At 36.0% G+C, this 23,984-nt stretch overlaps 1 protein-coding gene across 2 annotated transcripts in view; it reads right to left on the reverse strand.

Moving 5' to 3' along the window:
- Positions 1 to 1,020: 1,020 nt before the first annotated feature.
- Positions 1,021 to 23,984, reverse strand: part of LOC138713685 (cytochrome P450 4C1-like) — an 89,055-nt gene continuing 66,091 nt past the window's right edge. For both annotated transcript variants that reach the window (XM_069845969.1, XM_069845968.1), the window contains exons 2-3: positions 12,799 to 13,948; positions 1,021 to 3,451 (exon numbers count right to left, since the gene is read on the reverse strand). In XM_069845969.1, the coding sequence (XP_069702070.1) occupies positions 3,017 to 3,451; positions 12,799 to 13,932 (1,569 nt within the window). In that variant the 5' untranslated portion in view covers positions 13,933 to 13,948 and the 3' untranslated portion in view covers positions 1,021 to 3,016. The remainder of the gene's footprint in view (positions 3,452 to 12,798; positions 13,949 to 23,984) is intronic.

Here is a 23,984-nt window from a genome sequence, read left to right on the forward strand (position 1 = left end):
ATAATGATAGATTCATTGCTGCACAACGGCTATTTCGACGTCATTACAATATCCATCGCAATGATCCGATACCATCAGCCAATGCAATAAAAATCTGGGTTCAGAACTTTGAAGTAACTGGTTCTGCGTTGAAGAAGAAGTCTCCAGAGAAGTCCGAGAATCAAGTCGATGAGCGGAGACACAAACGAGACCCCGTTCTGACTAATGAGAAAGGGGATCTCATAGTCGACGTCACTATCCACTATGGGAATGAGTCCTCCCTCTACGACGCCCACAATTAAAGATGTCAGGAAATATCAGTCTCTCGCTGATCATCTGGTTGGGCTCGAATTTCCAAAGAGGCCAATCCTCAAGAGACCGTCTAACTGCTTCAGGGATCGTCGGTAGATTCTGTCTCGAGAAATACCTCTCCATGCTGGCCATGGGGTCGAATCTGGACATAGTCTATGCCCACTTGGATGAAGCTCCTCTATCGGGTGTTCTACCATGAGAAGAGTAGTCAAATTCCTCCTTGTGGGGAGAGAGCACACGTCGATTTGGAGGGTTCTCAGGGTCAGGAGCAGGCGATATTCTCGATCGAGTGATTAGCGGGGAGAAATTCCAGGAGAGGATGCTTTTAGAGCAGTCATTTCCAACTCTATCGCATGGTCGTTCTTTTGTTTAGTCAGTGTCACCAACTGTTTCCACGTAAATTGATGAACACGAATCCATTGTACTAAATAAAGTGCGAAATCCTACTTTCACATCTACATCTTCATCTTCTAATTCCATACCCATTGTGTCTAAAGAAAATGACACTACTCCATAACAATTGCTTATTTAATTAATGTATTAATCAGGTTATTTGTAATTATATTATATAATGTTTAAATTAAATTATGAGAAAGTGCAGTACATGTAATTAACATTGTTAAACCTGTATTTCGCTTTTCGCAATTGGCATTACTGAATAACATCCAATTTCTTTAGTGCAGCAATCGATATTCAATTATTTCAACTTCACAATGTCTGAATAGTATTCGTAAATATACAATTAATAATTATTTGTGAGCGAATTTTAGGGATCTATTATTTATAATTTTATTTTATTCACGAAATAGTCCTAATATGTCACTCGAGGTCTGAGATTACTACAGAAAATTGAAATTACTTAAAGAAAAAAAAAAGGATTTTACAAAATAAAGCATTCTCATTGTCATCTGTAGAGAAAACAGTCGTGATTATCAGCTTGTGGGTGGAAACAGCGACCAATTACAAATTTATATGATAAGTTTTTAACTACCGTAAAGATTTAGCGCACATTGTGATAATTCAAGTGGATTTACGGGATCGTAGCAAGAAAGGAAAGTGATACCCATTGGCGTATACTGGTTAAAGGGTTTGGGCTACCGCTGACCCTATTATTACACAACATATATCTAACAATTACTTTAATTTTAATTACTATGGTAAAACTAATAATACAAAATTATTACATTATGTTATATTATAAACTTTTTCTTTTGTAATTTCCTTGGGCTACCGCCGGTAGCCCTGGTAGCCCGCAAAATACGCCCCTGGACTGATACCCAAAAGAATTCGAAACTGTGGGTCTAACGATGTTTGTAAGTTTGTGCAGTACTGCAATTTCCTACAACAAGGTGCTTAAGACAAATTACAGAAAAACGGCAGTACCTTCCTGGCCCAAATGAGTTTATATTTTCTAGTCTAAATTTGAATGCGAGTAATCTAAGTGAGATAGAGAAATATGCTTTTAATTGCAGATGAAATGTCATTTTTTACTCCATATCGAATGATGAAGTAGTAGGATTACGTAATATAGATACTGTACGATGAAGAATGTAATCTATGTTTGGCATGAGCTGATAGATCTGTTTTCCTTTCTGTGTATTACTTATTCTCTACATTGCATACACTATTATACTGTACTTTCAACCAGAGCTAGTAGCTCTGACAATGCACGATCCGCCGCAGCTCCGAGCTCGGCTCTGACAATTTCTCCGGGCCTCTTCTCCGAGAGGAAAAGCGTGCTCCGACGTCACAACTCGACCAGTTGGAAATGACTGGTTTAGAAGAATGCATCTGATCCTGGATAACGGATTCCTTAAATGAGGTGTCCAACTTCTACGGTCCCAGTTGGTGGTCTTGGTTTGATGGCTTAACCCCTCTAAGAGGATGTGACACGTGTTCTTAAAGTAAGTTCCGTTTTCAATTATAGCCGTCGCATCGCTGCAATCGTTATTTTGCGCATGTGTTTTCTCCTTCAGTCCTCAGGCAAGCTGTGCATGCAGTTTCAGAGCTTCAGTCCGTGTGTGTGGTTAGTTATGATCAGTTGAAATGTTTAAAGTGATCGAGCACCCCGCCGACTGTGAGATGCGGTCTGTTATCTGTTTCTTGAATGCGAGAAACATCAAACCAGCTGACATTCATCCTCAACTTTGTGAGGAGTATGGTGATGATGCCATTAGTGATGGAATGGTCAGGAGATGGGTTAGGAAGTTCAACAAGGGCCGGGTCTCCGTGCATGACGAGCAGGGTACCGGTCGGCCATCTTTTATCAATTGCGATATGGTGCGTGCTGTCGATGAAAAAATTCATGAGGACAGGAGGTTCACAATTTCTTCGCGTTCATTGAATTTTCCACAAATGAAGTGAAAACAGCAGTGCTGGAGTGGTTCGCATCGCAGGCGGGCGAATTCTACAATGAGGGGATAGGAAGACTTATGCTACTACTCGATAAATGCCTCCTCAATAATGGTGGGGATTATGTTGAGAAGTAATTGAAGTGTGGGGAATACAATACAACAAAAATGGTTTATAAACATCTTCCCGTTTACTTTCTACACCCTTTTGGAACTTACTTTAAGAACACGCCTCGTGCGTCTAGAACAACAATGCTTGCAATCTGAATAGTCTGTCAGGCGAATTTTTAGTAAATTAGGCTAACTGATAATTGTGCGTACCGAGTCAAGAATTCATTCATTTACTCGTAGTTAACGATTCTCTTGTCTCAAAACTACGCGGCACACCGATGCTGTATCTGGATGTTAAATCCATTGGCGGGTTTCAGTACCACTCCAGATTCCAAGTTGTTAACGATAGCGCTCATTCCGCCAACGGTCTGGACGATGTGGAACCGGCGCAGAATGGTGGACAGCATAGTCTTGGCCTCCATGATGCCGAACTTGTAGGCGACGCACATCCGTCTGCCGGCCCCGAACGGCAGGTAGGCGTACGGGTGCCGGCCTACACTGTTCTCCGGTGAGAAGCGTTCAGGGTCGAAGCGTTCCGGGTCGGGGAAGTACTCCGGGTTCCGATGGGCTGCGTAGCTGACTATCATGGAGTAGCAACCCGTTGGCAGCAGGTAGCCGTTTTCCAAGTCCGTCTCCTTCTCGATCATTCTGAACAGGTAGGGAATCGGCGGAAACAAGCGCATGGCCTCCTTGATCACCTGAAAATAAATATTTTCTCGTTACTCGTTACAGATATTGGTAAAGTTGGTTTGTGCTCCTGCCGATTACACTGGATTGGAGATTAAGCTTGTGGTAGAGTTAGGGTTACCACCCGTCCGGCAAAAGGAGAACATGTCCTCTTTTTTAATCATTTTATCCTGTCCGGCAGGCATTTAAAAAAATGTTAAATGTCCGGCATTTCGCATTTCAACTAGAATTAATATGAATATTGAATAATGTGCGATATTATGCATAGAATATCTAAACAAATGGTGAAAACCTATGAAATAATTTAACTGCTTTCAATGGTTGAAGCTGGAACACATAAAAATGATGACCTATTGACATGCATTTTATTATTACACTCTAAGAAGTCACTATTCATGATTCTAAGCTATTTTATCAATTTAGTTTGCAATGTACAGTAGTGGCAAAAAAAAAACCCGGACCGACCCTTGTAGCTGATTTCAGAGTCACAGATTCAAATTGTAATAGTCACAAAACACATTCATCTTGTATAATTAATAATTATAACAATGATATTTATTGCATTTGTTCGATTCTTACCGTTTTTTGTTTCCTTCAGTGCCTCAAACTTACAGACGAAACAACTTTAAGAGTTTTATTTTCTTCTGGCATTAATATTACATTTATACCTCTATTTGACAAAGATAACTGCGTATTTTTATATTAAATAGCAGTACATACCTTTGGATTCACTATCCATATTGAAATTACCACAGTTTGACACAATACACAGTACAGGATTCTTTTGTATCAGCTACAAGGGTCGGTCCGGGTTTTTTTTTTTTTTTTTTTTTTTGCCACTGCTGCACAAAGATATGCCAATAAAGTTAATTTGGACAAAGATTTAAGTTCAGATAAACAATGGTGCAAATTCTTCAATTTCAATAATTCTGCGAGCACTGAAACTTTCTCAGAACTCTTAAAAAATGTCAATTCTATTTATTTATCCCAAGTCACAACGGAAGTGCTGAGAGAATATTTTCGCTAATATCTGTTCAATGGAAAAAAAGAAAGAAATCGCATGCTAACGGAGACAGTGAAAGGTATCATCATGGTGAAATATAATTTCAAGGACATGTCCTGTGAACAGTTCCATAGTTATTTGTTACAAGATATAAGTTGGTCTCTTCAGGCTCTTGTGCACAAAGTGGGCTCCACCGATAAGTAGGGTACAGATGTAATACTGATCCAGCAACTAGTGAGAGAACTGACTAAGGTGAACCATTGTTTTTATCTTTAATTTTGTTCATACCGATTTTTAAAAAGTCCTCCTTTTTCAGCAATGTCCTCTTATTTTAGATTCCATGTCCTCCTATAGAATTTCTTTTCATGGTAAACCTAGGTAGAGTGAAAATCGCCTAATGTGAAGTAGTACGGTTTACTATAGATAGTGTAATATAACATTATTATATTTGTACTACGTTAGCGAACTTCAGGTCAATGTTAATGTGTAAAATGTCCCACCTCTCTGTCACGCCTCTCGTTAACAGTTAGTAGGCGTGAAAGTATGACATCATGGATAAAGCAGGAACGGAAGCACTATCTTTACTCTGCTGTCATCCTATAAGATGATTTTAGTGAGACTAATATTATATTACTGCATATTTCTACATCTTGTCAAGAAGTAAAGGAAACAAGAAACTGCAACAGATTTCACGGAATTTAAGAAGGTAATATCTCAATCTTATCAGAAATTTGAAAAAAGATTTCGAGATTTTGACAAATTATAAACTTGACTTTTGTCAAATCTGCGTTCGCTGAAATGACCTTCAGATTGGGTTTATGACCTTCAATTCTATATTCTTTTTCGTAAAAGAAACAGACGAATCTCCAAAAAGAAATTGAACATGTTATTAGAAGAGCAGTACGTGTCCTAACATTCGAAATTATACTCTCAAGATTTTATGTATAGGCCTATTTGGCAGTTTTTGTGTATTTGAGTGTTTTTTTTTCTTTTTGGCATTAAAATTAATTAAATACTGTATAAAGTTGAGAAATACAATTGATAATTTCATTATAGAAACAGGCGTAGGCCTACCACTTTCTATAAAAATATAGAAAATTAATTTTTTATGATATTTAAAAAAAAGAGTGCCAACCACAGCAGTAATGAAAGTGTCATACACTGCTCCGCTGATTTAGTAAAATGGATCAGAGTCCCAACAAAGCAGCAAAACAATGTAATGTACAGTCGGTTGTGATGAGAATCCAAGCCCCCGCCTACTGGTACGGTATCATGTCATAAACACATCCAAATCTGAGTATTTCTGAAAAAGTAAAAATTATTCAACGCCTTGAAAACGGCGCAAATATTTAATATATTTCTGGAGCGAGTAAGGTAATATTTATTCATTTTATTTAATCTTTTCCTATTTAATCCTCCCTTTATTTCTCTATTGATTTATTTCTTCTTTATTTATTCATTTCTTCATTCATATTCATTCGTTTCTTCCTTCCTTCCTTGATTCATTCATTCACTTAGTCACTCATAATTTCTTTCATTCTTTATTTATCTTAATTTATTAATTAAATTATTTATTTACTTATTATTCCATTTTATACATATATTCTAGGATATGAAATTAATTTCTATTAAAGTTGTATCAGATCCACTTTTTATAATGAATTAACAACTCTTAAATATCCATTCCCGTATGATCGATTTTTTACTGTCCATAATATTCCTCGACTTTCATGCGCTACCTAAACATGATGCTTACAGATTGCAGGGGACTTGTTCCAAGTGTTATATTTATTTTTATTTTTATTTTATTTTATTGGGTATTTTACGACGCAGTATCAACATCTAGGTTATTTAGCGTCTGAATGATATGAAGGTGATAATGCCAGTGAAATGAGTCCGGGGTCCAGCACCGAAAGTTACCCAGCATTTGCTCCTATTGGGTTGAGGGAAAACCCCGGAAAAACCTCAACCAGGTAACTCGCCCCGACCGGGATTCGAACCCGGGCCACCTGGTTTCGCGGCCAGACGCGCTGACCGTTACTCCACAGGCGTGGGCCCAAGTGTTATATCTACTAGGTAGCCTAAGCATTGACTTTGTACTATATCGATAGAGCAGTGTACTAGTTGTTTTCTGTATTATAGAAGTGTATTCGAAATATTGCATCATGATTATAAATTTGTAATAATTTGAACAATTCCGAACTAGGTTTGCATATTTAGAGAATAAAAAATATTGTCAAGTTGAATAATCTCTGCAGGTCAAAGCTTCGTTAAATAAAATTTACTGCTAATGTAACGCTTCTCATAACAATTGTAAGGAACCCCGCTTTATCAACATGAAGATGAGGAAATAGTTTTCACCCGGCGAACATCTCTTGTACTAATGGCCACAGATATATTTTGGAAGATATGGCTAGGAGATAAACTCCTGTTTCTACACGGGTCAAGCCCACGACCTTCTCATCTCTACTGGGTCTATCAAATGAGATAATTCTGCTCATAAATCTACACAACTACAAATACCATACATTATAATGGTGAAGCATTCATATTGGTTCTCTTGGAAACGTTGGCTCAGGTTCATATGCGTATATTTGTATACTAGCCGTAACCGTGCTCTCCGCTGCACCCGTTATAAATAAATATAAAGTAATTACATAATTAAAATAGGACATTTGATCCAAGGAACATTCGTGTTTGATAGAAGGATAAATCGTTTAATATGTTACTTAATTTAAATTGCATCCAAATAATTAAAATGCGATAATTTTGGTTCAGAGACACTCATTTTGTGCAATGACAATTCCTTTAACCTGTTTCTTGATTTTTATTACATGCAATCATAGTTTAATGAAGATTGACATCATTTAGATTTGATGTGTATATTTTATTTTATTTGTTATAGGTTTCCATTGAATTATCGTAATAACTTAATTTTAACCCTTGTTTTCTACGTATTCAGTAAATGGCGTTTGGCCCACTATGGTACTGAACCCTTCAAATAACTTAAATTATATTATATAATATTACATATTATACTATATTATATTATATTATATTATATCAGAAGTTACTGTAATAACATTATAGCATTATGTCCATCTAGAGAAACTAAACTTTCCAGTGGTGAAATAATAATTAATTGTACAAATCGGTTAATTTAGCTTCCGATATTACTTCATACAAACACAGAAACATTCTCTGTAGGCTATCTTTCATAGCTTTCGATTGTTGCTGTCCAAGGTCCCTTATAGACGAAGTCATTTGTTTTTTAATTCATTACACGGCCTTAAATGGCAGTTATTGTAATTTTAAAACTCATTTATCTCATTAAATATCAGTCATATCAAACTTTTTCAAGGAATAAAACTTATCGGAAATTAGTTTTAAAGAAACTTTTGTTATGTAACATTTTTCACAAAAATCAATAATAAGCGAGATATTTCGATTTATTTAATTCAGGCCCCCTTATAACCCCCCTTTCAAATAATGTATTTTGAATGCCATATAGCCTAAAATCTAAGTTACAACGAACTTAATTTATATTCCAATTTTCACTGAAATCCGTTCAGCCATTATCGCGTGAAAAGGTAACAAACATACAGACAGACATACAAACAAAAATTTCAAAAAAGTGATTTTCGGTTTCAGGGTGGTTAATTATATATGTTAGGACCAATTATTTTTGGAAAATCGAAAATTACCAGAAAAATTTCGGCTACAGATTTATTATTAGTATAGATTTGCGGAAATACAACTGTCGATGTCCTTCATCCGCTATTTCCAGTGCACGCTATCCAAGAAGTCTTAATTACTGCTAATTTATATTTTTTGTCTGTCTCGGAGCTGTAGTTGAAACCAACTGGTCTTCGTACTGGAATGTCTGCAGTCAAAAGAAAGTTGTAGGCACGCTACGCCAGTAGGCTAATTGGTATGAACGACGAACGTGTTTCGCTGTATTTATAAACAGTAAATGGCATGCTATAACGTTTAATAGTGGTTTGGAAAATTTGAACACCCCACTAAGTTTAAAACGCCAAGAAACATACAAACATTGCACAGTTGCGAATGAATGCGACTTGTTTTTTTGAAACAGTAGAAGAACAATTGGTTTCACTAAAAATACACCGTGTTTAGTTTTAGAGGGATCGAGAAATAAATGGTCACAACTTAAAATCAGATTATGATATTGTTGTGATTTACATCTGACAAGATGCAGAAACAGTCCAAGTTTATTCAACAATGGTTTAAAAACAGCTGCATGTTTATGCGCATGCGTACCAATGTTTAACGCGGAAACAAGTCTGACGCCATTCAGCAGGCATTCTGTCACTGGATAATTTCTTCATCGAGGCGAAAGACATAGGGAATGTGTATCTGGACATGTTGCGGAACTTTGTAATTGACAAACTCTCCCCATTATCAGTTTTTCATCCCATTGCTATGGAGCAGTGCGTAACTTCTTGGTTGCAAAATTTCCCGCTAGTGACCCCGTGCCGACCTGAACTCCCATCCAGTACTTCACTTTTTTTCTGGGGCTTTGTGAATGATGTTGTGTTTCAATTTATTTATTTGTTTATTTAACTAGCTAGCTAGTGAGTACAAATTAAATTTATAAAACAAAAATGTTTCTAGCCACTACCGTAAGAGCCAGGCTCGTGTACGGTGTGGTCTTAGTCAATAATATAACATAAAATTTACAAGGACAGTTAACTAAATACAGTAAGTAACTTAATTCAAACCAATAAATACAACACAAGAGCAAGAATAAAGAAGAAAGAGAAAAAGAGAGAAAAATACACATTTAATTAAATTGACAATCAGACAGAAGCCAGTGATATTCAATAAAAACATGAATATAGTCGACAGAAATGAAAGGTAAAAAAATACATTTTTTAATATTATATATCATGGATAATTTTACAAATTTCGTTTTTAAAAGCTTCAATTTTAAAATATTTCAAATTTTGAAAGTGGTTTGTAAATTTTATTATAAAGTCTTGGGCCGAAACTAGCACCATGTTTAAGAGCTGCACTTGTATGACATTTAGGCTCAATTAATGGGAAAGAAGACTTGTATTCGAGTACGATATTCATGTCGATTAGATTTATATTTTATTTGATTTCTGTGGTAGTAAGTTAGTAAACTATATTTATAAATTTCTTCAATAGGCAATACATTAAAATCTGTGTAAATTAAATTTGTTGGGTAATCCAGATTTTTGGTCAGGCAAATTTTTATTAATCTTCTGTGTAATAAAATTAATGGATTAAGTACAGATGATGCTACTCCACCCCAATTTATTATACCATGAGATGGAGTTGACACTGTGGAAGAACTGAGGTAACGCATTATAAAATGCAGCTGGGCTAGTCACTCCACAAATGTTACAGAACACTTGGCACGAGATTGAGTACCATTTAGATGTGTGCAGAGTAACTCGAGGCGCACACATCGAGTTACATTAACCATTCTTTCAAACTCGGAGAGTATTTACAAGAAGTTATGTAAAAAGTTATGTTGTAAAACCATTATTTACACTCGAAATTATCACTTATTTCTCGATCCCTCTAAGCGGAACACTGTGTACATATTTTATCGTATTCGGTAGGAGGTGAAAGTTGCTTGCTTCAAGTTTGGAGTTTCGTCTCGTATTTCCCGTTTCGTTTGAAGGTAATGTCATTTTTGTATCGATTACATTCATTTTAATTTCTCATTACATGGAGGATAAAGACAAGCTATTATGATGCTGGAAGAAATCGATTTGCAGATTTTCGCAGGGATGTGGGCTTTCAGCATTCATGATACCAAGGAATTTCTTGTCTGTCTGTCCGTTTGTCTGTTTTTGCACTGCGATTTCTCCTAACTTTTTATTTTTGTAACTAGTGGTTATCTATGAGTCAATTTATCAGGAAATAAAGCACAATAGTAGTCCAATTCATTCCAAGTAACAATTGTTTCATTCGTGATTTTTATATTGCTAAAATAAACTAAAAATGAGACTGTGAAACACTTCGCTAAGAAAAATTGTCAACTGAATATACGATAGCTATTCCTATTTTTTGCAATTTTTTCTATGTTTCAAATTCGTCCAACCAGAGCAAGTAGTCAAGTAGAGATCCACATTGTTAAGTACTGAGTTATTTGTTACTGTGTGTGTGAACCACTGTCACGAGACTTAGTATGTTTTAATATCCAGATCACTCATAAATGTCGATTTCGTAAATAGAAAAATGTTATTAATGATTACGATATACGAATACTGTAAAGGTCAGTATCGATATTTGGGCTAAATGGGCTACCGTCTAGGGCGAGTCCACACCTGTGAAGTAACGGTCAGTGCGTCTGGCCGCGAAACCAGGTGGCCCGGGTTCGAATCCCGGTCGGGACAAGTTACCTGGTTGAGGTTTTTTCCGGGGTTTTCCCTCAACCCAATACGAGCTAATGTTGGGTAACTTTCGGTGCTGGACTCCGGACTCATTTCACCGGCATTGTCACCTTCATTTCATTCAGACGCTAAATAACCTAGATGTTGATACAGCGTCATAAAATAACCCAATTAAAAAATGCCTAGGGCGATAGAATTTCACGATCAAACTAACGAAATTCCCTCTACGCCTACACATCTTCACTGTTGGCGATACTGTTTCCACGAACTGGCGCAATTATTGTTCGAGTTCAGTATTTTGTAAAAGTGACGTGTTTTTTTTTAAAGAGTTTGAAAACAGAATAATTTTCAACTTAATTATAGTGCAGTACCGTAAAGAGAATTGCATGTTAAAATGTATTTGTTCAAGATGACTGATAGTCAAAAATTTTAAGTGAAGCTGAATACGGAAAGCGTGAGTTAAAAAACTGCGAAAAAGAAATTGATGTTGTGTCAAAGATGGCTTCAATTTGTGGTTTCCTTAAGAAACCCAGAAGTACCAGTGTAAATAAAAATCCGCTTCAAATTAAAGAATGTGTAAAGAATCTTATCAACAGTAATTTCACTAGACGTTTTGATTTTATCGATAAATCTGCGAGTGGAACACGACTATTACACGATTAGAAGAAAGTATACAAAGATTAGAAGTAACGAAGTACTCCAATACAATAAAATATTAATTGACTTACGAAAATACAACTGTCTTCAAATGTATTATTGTACCATCTCAACATTACAAATATTACGCTAGATGCATGCTAGATGGCAGTAGTGAGTTACAGTTGCATTCCACTTCAATTATCCGAATCCCAGTAATCAACGTCACTTGACAGATGATTTTCAATAAATCTTAATATTAAACAATCTCTGATACGTGACTATCCATAATAGCATATAGCAGAAGCTATAACGTAACCTAACTAATATACACAAGTGTTAGAAAAGTTTTAATTAACGACGATGACATAAAAAATAAACATGAATAATTTTAAAAGGGATAATTATTGAATGTACAATTTTCAAATTTGAATGTGGTTGGTGGTTCAATTGATGTTATATTGGACGTGTGCGTAATAGAAGTGGAACTTGTTGATTTAGGTCTACATGGTGTATTCAACTTAGCCTATTCAGGATTTCCGAATGGTGCTCTTCATTTATTTGTAAATAGGATTTCAGAAGATGCATAGATATGATCAGTGATTTTTATTAATTCTTGTTCTTGAATGCCAATGCGAGTCATATTTGAAACTGCTGTGCATCGACTGGAGTGGTTTGTGATTTTACATATATATATATATATATATATATATTTTTTTTTTTTGACGTCCAGACCAGCGTAGTTTCAAATGTTGGCAAACAAAGAAACAAATGCTAGGGACGCGATAAAATTAAACAAATGCTAGGGACGCGATAAAAGTGTGCGATAAGCAGCCATGATTGGTTGAAATAAGTCCTTTCGTACCGTTGTATTGGTCATACGTAGTATGACGTAGTAAGAGTGTAATAGTCAATAAAAATAGTTTTATAGACCCTATGTTCCCCTCCGCTTCTATAGAGTCCTATAACGTACATATATACACAGATAATTAGCAACACAAAGCCAAGTATGTAGGGTAAAGGTTGGTAATACTATGATACGAGTAATATTGTGATAGTTCTTTTTGAGAGTTTTTTACAATTTTACTGAGCGAGAGAAGGACCGGTTTTGTGCAGAAACTTGTCCACGAATATTCCTTTAATACGTTGACGTAAAAAACCGATCTTCTTCCGCTCAGTAAAACTGTAATAAATTCTCAAAAAGAACTATCACAATATTATTCATATCACCGTAATAATAATAATAATAATAATAATAATAATAATAATAATAATCCTCATTGTCATGGAGAAGGCAAATAATACAAATTATAGACACACATGGTATTACCTGTTCCAGATATGGCATATGAGGCAGATCATCGCACGTTACCGATCTGTACAAATCTTCTCCGAACACACCCTTCTGCTCCTCTACAACTCTCTGCTGAATATCCTGGTGCACGCCCAACAGAGAGAGAACAAAGCAGCACGTAGTAGCCGTAGTCTCCGACCCAGCTGCCACGATGGTCACCACTTCGTCGTGGATTTCATCTGGCGTCAGCTGCTCGTCTTCTATTAGGAGATCTAGCAGCGACAGCTTCCTCTTTCTGACAGAAAGGACATCGTCAACTTGAGTCTTCTGACGTCCACTTGTTCGGTATTTCTGCATTTTCTCTACAACCACTTGCTGTGCGTTTCCATGAAGATATTTCAAAGTGGCAGCCTGCTCTTTTCCAAGCTCAGTCAAGTTGAAGATCCAGTCAACGGCGAGCCACGGCCTCATGAACCTCTCTGCGAGCAGTTGAAGAGATCTTAATACGTTCTTCACGTATTCGCCATCGTCGTCCAACTGGGCGTTCACTGTCGTCCCCATAGCTGTCTCGCAGATCACATCCAAAGTGCAGAGACTAATTGGAGGGTACACGTTAAATGTAGAGCCACAGAAGTTCGCACCCATTTTATCCACCAAAATAGCACTGTTCTTAGCAAAGTTCTCAACAAACTGGTCCAATACATTGGTATGAAAAGTCGAAGAAATAATCTTTCGATGAATTCTCCAGGTTTCACCGTCTGACATCAATAAACCATTTCTAAAGAAAGGTTTTCCCACTTTTGTTACGTAACCCGTACGTTTTATGAAATTTTTATTGCCCAATATTTTTTCGATGTCAACGGGGTCCGATACGAGGACGAAGAGATCCTGGCCGAACCACAGTCTGAAGATCGGTCCGTGTTTCTCTACAAGCTGGACTATCCGCGCGAAAAACTGGACCAGATCGCAGCCTGCGAAAGTCAAGAGGTTTCCAAGCAGGGGCACGGTCGTCGGGCCTGGCAGCTTGGCCGCCAGCTCCCACAGGCGTCGTTTCGTCCAACAAAATACCAAGAAGGCGGTGAAAGCCATCGTTGTCAGAGCGACGGAGCTGAGCTTCCACCACGCCTCGGCGCTGCTTGGTTCTCGAGATGCAGTTTTCACCGCTTCCATGTTTCAGCTTAGGTTCCTGTGAACATATAAAGCGATTATGTGTATGTGCTTCGATCCTGGTTGAATGGAAGAGAAGGTATGATGGCCTTAATTCTGCTAGGGAAAATAAAACTATTACTATTATGAGATCAACTTCATGTAAATTATTAAATTAACAGTGCTTTTTAAATATGTGTGTCCGTTTCGTCTGCAATATTCGCCGGGCTGATCACGTAACACCATCCCTCGAAATGTCCTGGCTCCGTCTAGAAGATCGTAGGAAAATCCACGGTCTTTCCCTCCTCTTTCACATATTGCATTTCTCCACTCCTGTCTATCATGCGTCTCGTTTTCAAAATTTATCCACCCATCATAACCTAGACACACGATCACAACACTCCTCAATATTATCCATTCCCTCCCACCGAACATCCTCATATTCATCTTCTTTCACTGTGGCTGTTCCTCGGCTTTGGAATTCCCTACCGAGTAAGGTGAGGGACTGTCAGACATCAAACCGATTTAAGAATAGGATAACGAAATATTTTTCTAACAATTCTTGTTAACAATAATAGCTGTTTAAGGTTTCTCAATGTTCAGTGGTTATATATATATTACAGAATAAATATTTAAATATCTCATTATTATTATTATTATTATTATTATTATTATTATTATTATTATTATTGTCACTATTTCTTATCAATGTTTATTATTGTCACACTAACATTACTTATCCAACTTTCATTATTTACTTTCTTGTTATTTTATGGTCTAGATATTAATGTAATAACTATGTAAGCAATTGTATTCAATTAGAATTAGAGTCTGGCTGGGCGGAAGAGAAGGCCTACTGGCCTTAGCTCTGCCAGATTAAATAAATAAATTATTATTATAAAATTATTAATTATTATAATAAGAGCTTGTTTACAAACAGCTTGTAATCTGACTGTGGTAGTGTTTAAGTCTGATCAGTTGTAGTGGCGTAATTCTTAGTTCACCATCAGTGTTGATTTGCAACTGTACGTACAAAGGTCGTGCGACTCACTTCATTGCTCGACTATTTCGGTTGCCAAATAAAAGGTTCCGTGACAGATGGATTGGTAGAGGTGGACCGAGTCCTCGACCCCCACGCTCTCCGGACTTAAATCTATTAGACTTCTACTTATGGGGGCATTTGAAAGTTCTTGTTTATGAACTCCAGTGCAAGATGTAGAGAGTCTTCGTGCCCGTATTGTGGAAGCTACGAAACAATACGACATTCTCTAGGGATACATCAGCGTCTCCGGGATGCAATGCGACGGCGGATCGCTGCAGTATCCGTGCTGATGGAGGACATTTTGAACACTTCTTGAAAACGGAGTTTCATGTGGTATGTTCCTGTGTCCCATGACATGTACACAAAGTTACAGAAAATGAGTTCTAATACGGAAATAAAGCGTTTCCCGACCCATGTTCATAACATATTTTCATCTTCTACATGTGAGAAATATTTTCCTAAAGTTTTGACATTCCTTTTTGTTGCACTCTGTAGAGTCAGGTCCCGTCAGCATACGAGTAACCTGATGAGACACAGGAGTCCGAAGCCCCATATAAGCATTGGAAACCAGTACGACTCCCAAAACTTGACCCCAGCGTATTGCGAATGATAGATGAAATGAGGGGGGAGGTGGAATGTGTTTGTGAAATGATAGAGGGAAACGGGGAGAAGCGAAATTCTCGTCACCACAACTCTCGTCATTGTACCACCTATTGTACCTGCAATTTTGTCACCCCGTGTTTTGGTCACTTCGACTTTTTGGCCACCCGATATTTTGGTCACCAGTACACGTTTTCTTAAAAATAATAATTTATTTTGACAAGTAAAATATCCAAAGGCACACAGTATAAAATGTTACGTAATTATGTTTCAAAATTGCCACCCTGTGTCCCTTCTGTTTCACTCTGCAGTAACTGCAGGACAATGTAAGGAAGGATGAGGCTAACAATTCCATACTGCACGGTTGGGGAAACATTGGCATCTGTCTGTCTCTACCGCGTCTACGGTCCTTCACATAGCTATCTTCTACATACTGTAGTTAAAAAGACTGAAATTAATTCATAGATAGAAGTGATTTCCAAATCTTCAAAAGCAACGACAGCTTACTCGGGCACAACTGCCAGGGCTATACATGAATGAAATTGCGCCCTCAGCTCAGTATTATCTTCTTCCGAGTACTGTCCTTCCTGACAGTCCTTCGGCCTGTGAACACCTCCAAAAAGCTTGGCCTCGATGGAACAGGCAACCGGTAAGTGAACTCCTGAAAAAGCATTTTGCTTAACATTGAAAAACAACCTAACAATTCGATTACGTTCCAATAATAATAATAATAATAATAATAATAATAATAATAATAATAATAATAATAATAATAATAATAATGATAATAATAATAGTAGTAGTAGTAATAATAATAATAATAATAATAATAATAATAATAATAATAATAATAATAATAATAATAATAATAACAGACTAATACTAACAATAATAATCATAACATCAATAATAATAACAATAATAACAACAGTAATAACAATAATAATAATAATAATAATAATAATAATAATAATAACAATAACAATAATCATAACAATAATCATAATAATAACAATAATAACAACATTAATAATAATAATAACAATAATCATAACAGCAATAATAAAAAAGTAATAATAATAATAATAATAATATTACTTACTGGCTTTTAAGAAACCTGGAGGTTCATTGCCGCCCTCACATAAGCCCGCCATTGGTCCCTATTCTGAGCAAGATCAATCCAGTTTCTATCATCATATCCCACCTCCCTCAAATCCATTTTAATATTATCTTCCCATCTACGTCTCGGCCTCCCCAAAGCTCTTTTTCCTTCCGGCCTCCCAACTAACACTCTATATGAATTTCTGGATTCGCCCATACGTGCTACATCTCCTGCCCATCTCAAACGTCTTGATTTAATGTTCCTAATTATGTCAGGTGAAGAATACAATGCGTGCAATTCTGTGTTGTGTAACTTTCTCCATTCTCCTGCAACTTCATCCCTTTTAGCCCCAAATATTTTCCTAAGCACCTTATTCTCAAACACCCTTAACCTATGTTCCTCTCTCAAACTCAGAGTCCAAGTTTCACAATCATAAAGAACAACCGGTAATATAACTGTTTTATAAATTCTAACTTTCAGATTTTTTGACAGCAGACTGGATGATAAAAGCTTCTCAACCGAATAATAACAGGCATTTCCCATATTTATTCTGTGTTTAATTTTCTCCCGAGTACCATTTATATTTGTTACCGTTGCTCCCAGTTATTTGAATTTTTCCACCTCTTGAAAGGATAAATTTCCAATTTTTATATTTCCATTTCGTACAATATTCTCATCACGAGACATAATCATATATTTTGTCTTTTCGGGATTTACTTCCAAACCTATCTCTTTACTTGCTTCAAGTAAAATTCCCGTGTTTTCCCTAATCGTTTGTGGATTTTCTTCTAACATATTCACGTCATCCGCATATACAAGCAGCTCATGTAACCCGTTCAATTCCAAACCCTCTCTGTTATCCTGGACTTTCCTAATGGCATACTCTAGAGCAAAGTTAAAAAGTAAAGGTGATAGTGCATCTCCTTGCTTTAGCCCACAGTGAATTGGAAACGCATCTGACAGAAACTGATCTATACGGACTCTGCTGTACATTTCACTGAGACACATTTTAATTAATCGAACTAGTTTCTTGGGAATACCAAATTCAATAAGAATATCATATAAAACTTCTCTCTTAACCGATTCATATGCCTTTTTGAAATCTATGAATAATTGATGCACTGTACCCTTATACTCCCATTTTTTCTCCATTATCTGTCGAATACAAAAATCTATAATAATAATAATAATAATAATAATAATAATAATAATAAACAATAATAATACCGTATGATTTGAGGCTTTCTCGGCGTTGGTTCGCTAATATGTTTTCGCGGGATATCAGCCGAGCGGCAACCGATTCCAACCGGCGGAACAGGGCTCGCCGCCCGCCAAACTTCACGCAGGAATCCCGGGAGGGGCGGAGCTTACGAGCGATGACAATTCCCGGCCCCGGATTGGCCGATCCGCCAATCAATCCCGTTTCACCTGAGACAGCCTAACATCTATATAACCTTTCGACTTTCTGTTCGGACATCACTTCCCTGAAGATGGCTGCAGAGATAGCAGTCGAAAGCTTGGAGCATTCCAAAATCTTAACTCGGCTGATATCCCGCGAAAACATATTAGCGAATAATAATACCATAATGATAACAACAATAATGACAACAACAATAATAATAATAATAATAATAATAATAATAATAATAACGATAATAATAACTATAATAATAACAATAATAATAATGATAATAATAACTATAATAATAACAATGATAACAATAATAATAATATCGATAACAATAAGAATAACGATAACAATAAGAATAACGATAACAATAACAATAATAATAACAACAATGATAACAATAATAATAATAATAATAATAATAATAATAATAATAACAACATTGTGGCCAGTGACGAAACTAATCGATGACCATAAGTCTGGTGGTAAAAATTTAATCGGTGACCACAAGTCCGGTAACGAAAATTTCATCATTGACGAGGTAGTACAATGACATCTCCGGTGACAAGAATTCCTAGACCCGGAAACGGGAGTACCCCTACAAAACCCTCTGCAAAGTCTGTTTTAACGTGGGTCGCCTGCATGGAACGCCAAGGAGCTAGCAATGTAGCTAACACTTAGTAGGGGTCCGTGACGTGAGGTCACGCGCTTTACCTATGGCTATGGCAATATTCAAGAGCGGAGAAACTTCGATGGAGAGAGAAATAAATTAATTTTCTCTAGAGTCTTCTTGCAGTAAATGTACAACATGAAACTCTTAATGAAAAGAAAGCTAAAGTTATTGAATACTTTCATCACCTGCAGAGTTTACACTTGCGTACCCTGTCTCTAACAAATGTGAGTAGAAAGAAGACGGTAACTATGTTCACTGGGGCAACAAATATTAGTTTGTTCTTAATTTTTACTGGAAACACCTCTTATTTCAGCCGTAACGTATTGGAAGTTGAGCAACTACAAATATGAATATAACGGCGCTCCGTTGGGTGAGAGTTTTCGCTGTTACATCACCGAGCAGTATTGGTTTTAATAACGCCTTCCAGACCGGTTATTGCAACATACCCACTGTACATTGCATCGCTCGTGCTGGTCTCTTCCGATGTATCATCACGTTTTATTTGTTCTGCTTAAGGTGTGTTCATCATCCCTAACTTACGGCCAGAGAGCAGAACAAAGACAATCGACAATCGTGAAGAAAAAAGTCAGTCAAAAAGAATAAAATTAAGTATTCTTTATTTAAGGTCCCAGTCATACTGCATACACCATTCAGATATCATGACTCATGAACGGATTCTTAAGTAAATATTGTTGTGCAAATATAAACGCCCCTTAAGCGGTTAGGTACAGTTTACAGCAGTAAATTTTTTTGGAAATATTCAACATTTTTTTCCTCCATTACTGTATCTTGAACAATAATGAAAATTGGTATGTGTAAAACACTGTCCTTCTGCTATATGAAAAAAATATTTTTATGATTAAAAAAAATTATTTATATATTTTTTTTCAAAATTCAGAATGGCAGCAGTTCACTGTGCAGTGATGAAGCTTTCCCCTCGTAACTCATAAACTTGGTAACTTCTTCATGTTCTCTCGCTGTTATTTTATTGCTGAAACTCATGTTTACAATATCATGCTCTTTCAACTACATTCTTTAATAAATATATTTTTTTTAAATTTGTGTTAGAAGAAGATAATGATATTTGACCATTTTTTAAATGAATTTATTTTTTATCAGACAATCTATCAAAGGTAGAGAAGTGATCTTGAATCATATTGTAGATATGACATGCATAAATACACACAAAAAATTTCATCACAAAATGTTGGATAGTTTTTGAGTTATGTGGGAAACGCTTCATCACTGCACAGTGAACTGAATTTTGAAAAAAGAAAAAATGTGAAGATTTTTTAAAATCATAAATATATATATATATATATATTTTTTTTTTTCATATAGCAGAAGAACAGTTTTACACATACTAATTTTCATTATTGTACAAGATAGAGTAATGGAGGAAAAAAAATGTTGAATATTTCCAAAATTTTACTGCTGTAAAGCCCTTAAGTTGTTCGGAATTCTCGACATGTGTTCCTAAAAATGTTAATTCTACTTTTATTTCATATTATAATTCATATAATTCCAGTGTTTATATTCGCCCATTCGCTTTTCACTTATTTAATTATTTACTTATTTATTTACTTATTTACTTATTTATTTATTTATTTATTTATCCACTTATTTATTTTCTCAGATCTTCTTATCCACATGATCAGAAATACAAATACAAGTAAAATGGAGACAAAGAGTTAAAAATAAATTAAAAATTTATCTACAACAATAATTTGTTTAATGGAGAAAAATTCGCTCCAACGCCGGAGATCGAACCCGGATCACCAAATTCTACACACTGGGCGCTCTAACTACTGAGCTACGCCGAGACTCAATCCACAGCACCGGATCGAATCTTTCTCCTTTAGTATTTCCTCTTTGTGGCCTTACTCCATGTTCGACAATTGACACATAATATTAAGTCAACTGCCATCAGTCACACAAGGAGTGCACTCATTTCAGTGATTTGCTGGCCGGGATTCCACAGTATATAATACACTGTTGGGCGAATGATCTGCGTAAAGATTATTTTTTTTGGTCCTACAGAATTATATGTTATGGTTACCATTGGTTATTAATGAAGAAAAATTCGCTCCGACGCCGGGGATCGAACCCGGGTCCCTCGTTCTACGCACTGGGCGCTCTAACCACTGAGCTATGTCTAGGCTCAATCCATAGCATCGGATCGAATTTTTCTCCTGATGACAAACGACTACATACATACAAAGACATAGTACGTGTCGCTTTTCTGAGATCGTCTAAGGGCAGCTTTTCATAATTAATGTAGAGAAACAGCAGTTTATAGTTCCGCTACGAGAATGGGCATGTTCATCCAGAATTGTGGATATCCTGTACATTTTAGTCGTCAGGTGACGCATCATCCAAATGGCACACTCCTTGTAGGATGAATAGGACGCGGTGGTCACATTTATTGGCCACCAAGGTCCCCAGACCTTACTCCTGTAGATTTTTGTTTGTGGGGTTGGTTGAGAGGCAAAGTGTACAAAAAAAGAAAATACAAGGGACGAATTGTTCGCTGTCCTCATAAAAGAACACCAAGACGACCTCAGAAAAGCAACACCTATGTTGTCAACAGAGCGGAAAATTGCAATGAATTGTTAAAATGTATTGATATCATGTAAGTAAGCAATAAATGTGATCATTAAGTCACTTGTCCTCCCTTCTTGCGGTTTGTATTGTAAGTCTTGTTATGCGTAACATTTCAACAGTTATATCTTCACATCCATTGAAAATTGGACAGATGATTATAGAAATTTTACACAGAATAATCCATAATACCACTTACTAAAACATTTACTATTCCTTCTGATTCACAACGTAGATTTTGCAAACAACTGTCATAATAAACGCCTGGGAACTGGAGTATAGTATACTATACTTCATACATGCATTTATTTTCGATAATTTTTCTGTGTATATCTCTTGCATTTGTGGCCTAAACATCTTTTTTAACATCTTTTGTGCAAGATCGTGCGTATTTGCTTGGTTTCCGCACAAAACCAATCCGCGGAAAGTCTAAAATTCCACATTCAGTATTCCCAACCTAACACACATAACAATTTCCCTCTTCTTACCGCTTAAGCACCACATTCATTTTACTGCTTTAGGCTTTTAACATATTATTTTTAGAGACGTTCAATATAGTAATAATTATAAATTGGAAACTTACCACTGCAATTTCACCTGAATTGCAATGTTAATTATTGTTTTTAAATATTTGCAAAAATTAAGTAAACTCTACAACACCACTAAAGTTACTGCATTCGTGATGCAAGTAACATTAAGGAAGCCGTGAAAAAATCAACAAGATTCCAGATGCCGATATTATTACTGCAATATGTTATATAAATAATATTGTTAAAATATTAAAATGAAAAATAAATCATTACATAACCTTACCGTTTGTTTTAAGTTCGCATTTATAGACTGGGGGAAAAAAAGACAGACGTATATCACGGCCTGCTGGAGTATAGTAAACACAGAAAACATTTTAAAGCAACAATGTTGAAGATAGATCTTTTTGTTTAGCGAATTTGCCGTCATTGAACAGAAACCAAGATGGAGATTTCATTGCAACTAATCAGAAATTCCTCTTTCAGGTATGTAATAAACTATCTTCGCACAAAATAATGTACGATACAAGAGCGGTATGTTTTCTTTCAATTCTCGGAAATTAAAAAAGCACAACTACGATTCTCTTTTTCAAACTTTTCCTCGAACATGAAAACTTCAACATACCGCTCTTGTAACGCATATTACTATTTTAATTTCAGTGACTTTTAGAAGTGTAGAATTATATTGAACTTCAAATATAAAACAAACAATGTCTTAGGTCTCAGGAATATATGAGAAAATGACAATACTGTAACAACAATGGGATGAAATACATTAGATGAAACCTAAGTATTCGAAACAAACTTTCTCCGAAAGCGCACCAAGGAATGTTACTGTTTGTCAGGTGGATTAAACCGCGGTTCCATTCAGGAGGGATAACATGATAATATGGCTATCGTGAACAGTGGTGGGTTGAAACAGTTCAGAGGAAAGCGAATGAAACCTTACAACAGCTTTCTATTCCGCAAATCCCACATCATCAGTAGACGATCAAACCACAAGTCGTCAGCCACCTGACCTGCGTTGAATAAAATTCTGTCCAGCATTAACTGATGATTCAGCGAGAGGCTAAGTAAACCACAATCCAAAAATAAGATACAATAAAAGTTGGATTGTTGCCATATTTGCACTAATGAGGTACCAGTATGGATTTCCTGACACTGTAATACAGTGAAACCTCTCTAACCTGGAAACGTATGGTTCAATAAAAAGTTGTCCAACCTAACACCATGTCCAAGGTAGAAGGAAGTAGAAATATTTTAGCAAGCCATGGAAAGAAAATTACTGTATATAATGTTAAGAAACTACAATGTTAAAACCCTTTGTGATCATTAATAGTTTAGTGAACTCTTTTTCCCCCACTGAAATTTTATTTCAATGCATTTAGAGTAATATTGAAGTCCTAGTGTTTCTAAAGTTTGAAACTGTTGATTTAGAAATTCCAGTCTCTTACAACTAACACCATAACACAAAGATCAATAACTTCTTTCCTCCTTTCAATGGCTGATTCCAGCAACTTATAACTGCTGGTTACACTTTATTCGACCACAAGTTCCAAATAATTCCAACAGCTGAATATTTAAGGGGAGACTCCACTGAAAATCGTGAAAATTTTCTATAATATTTTTATTGTCTATTTCACTTCTTTAGAATGTATATTTTCATGGATTTAGTTCAATTCTGATTACAAATGTTTATTTTTTTAATTAAGGAAGAGCTGTGAAAATTATTTGTTCATAAAAGAATACTTTTTTACAAACTTATGACTACAAATCTAGCAATTTTTTGTATGAAGTTGGGTCCCTGAAGTTACTAAATGGTGTATTTTTTAAGTACGTTATTTTACGACGCTTTATCAACATCTCAGGTTATTTAGCGTCTGAATAAGATGAAGGTGATAATGCCGGTGAAATGAGTCCGAGGTCCAGCACCGAAAGTTACCGAGGATTTGCTCATTTTGGGTTGAGGGAAAACCCCGGAAAAACCTCAGCCAGGTAATTTGCCCCGACCGGAGATGAATCTAGCGAAGTAGAATTTTAATAGGTATGTGTTACATAATATTCATTTTACTTTAAAATCCATCTTTCCGTAAGTCTATTTTTCTTTAATAAACACCATCTTT

The sequence above is a fragment of the Periplaneta americana genome, chromosome 14, assembly GCF_040183065.1.
Source record: "Periplaneta americana isolate PAMFEO1 chromosome 14, P.americana_PAMFEO1_priV1, whole genome shotgun sequence".
NCBI classification, from domain to species: domain Eukaryota; kingdom Metazoa; phylum Arthropoda; class Insecta; order Blattodea; family Blattidae; genus Periplaneta; species Periplaneta americana.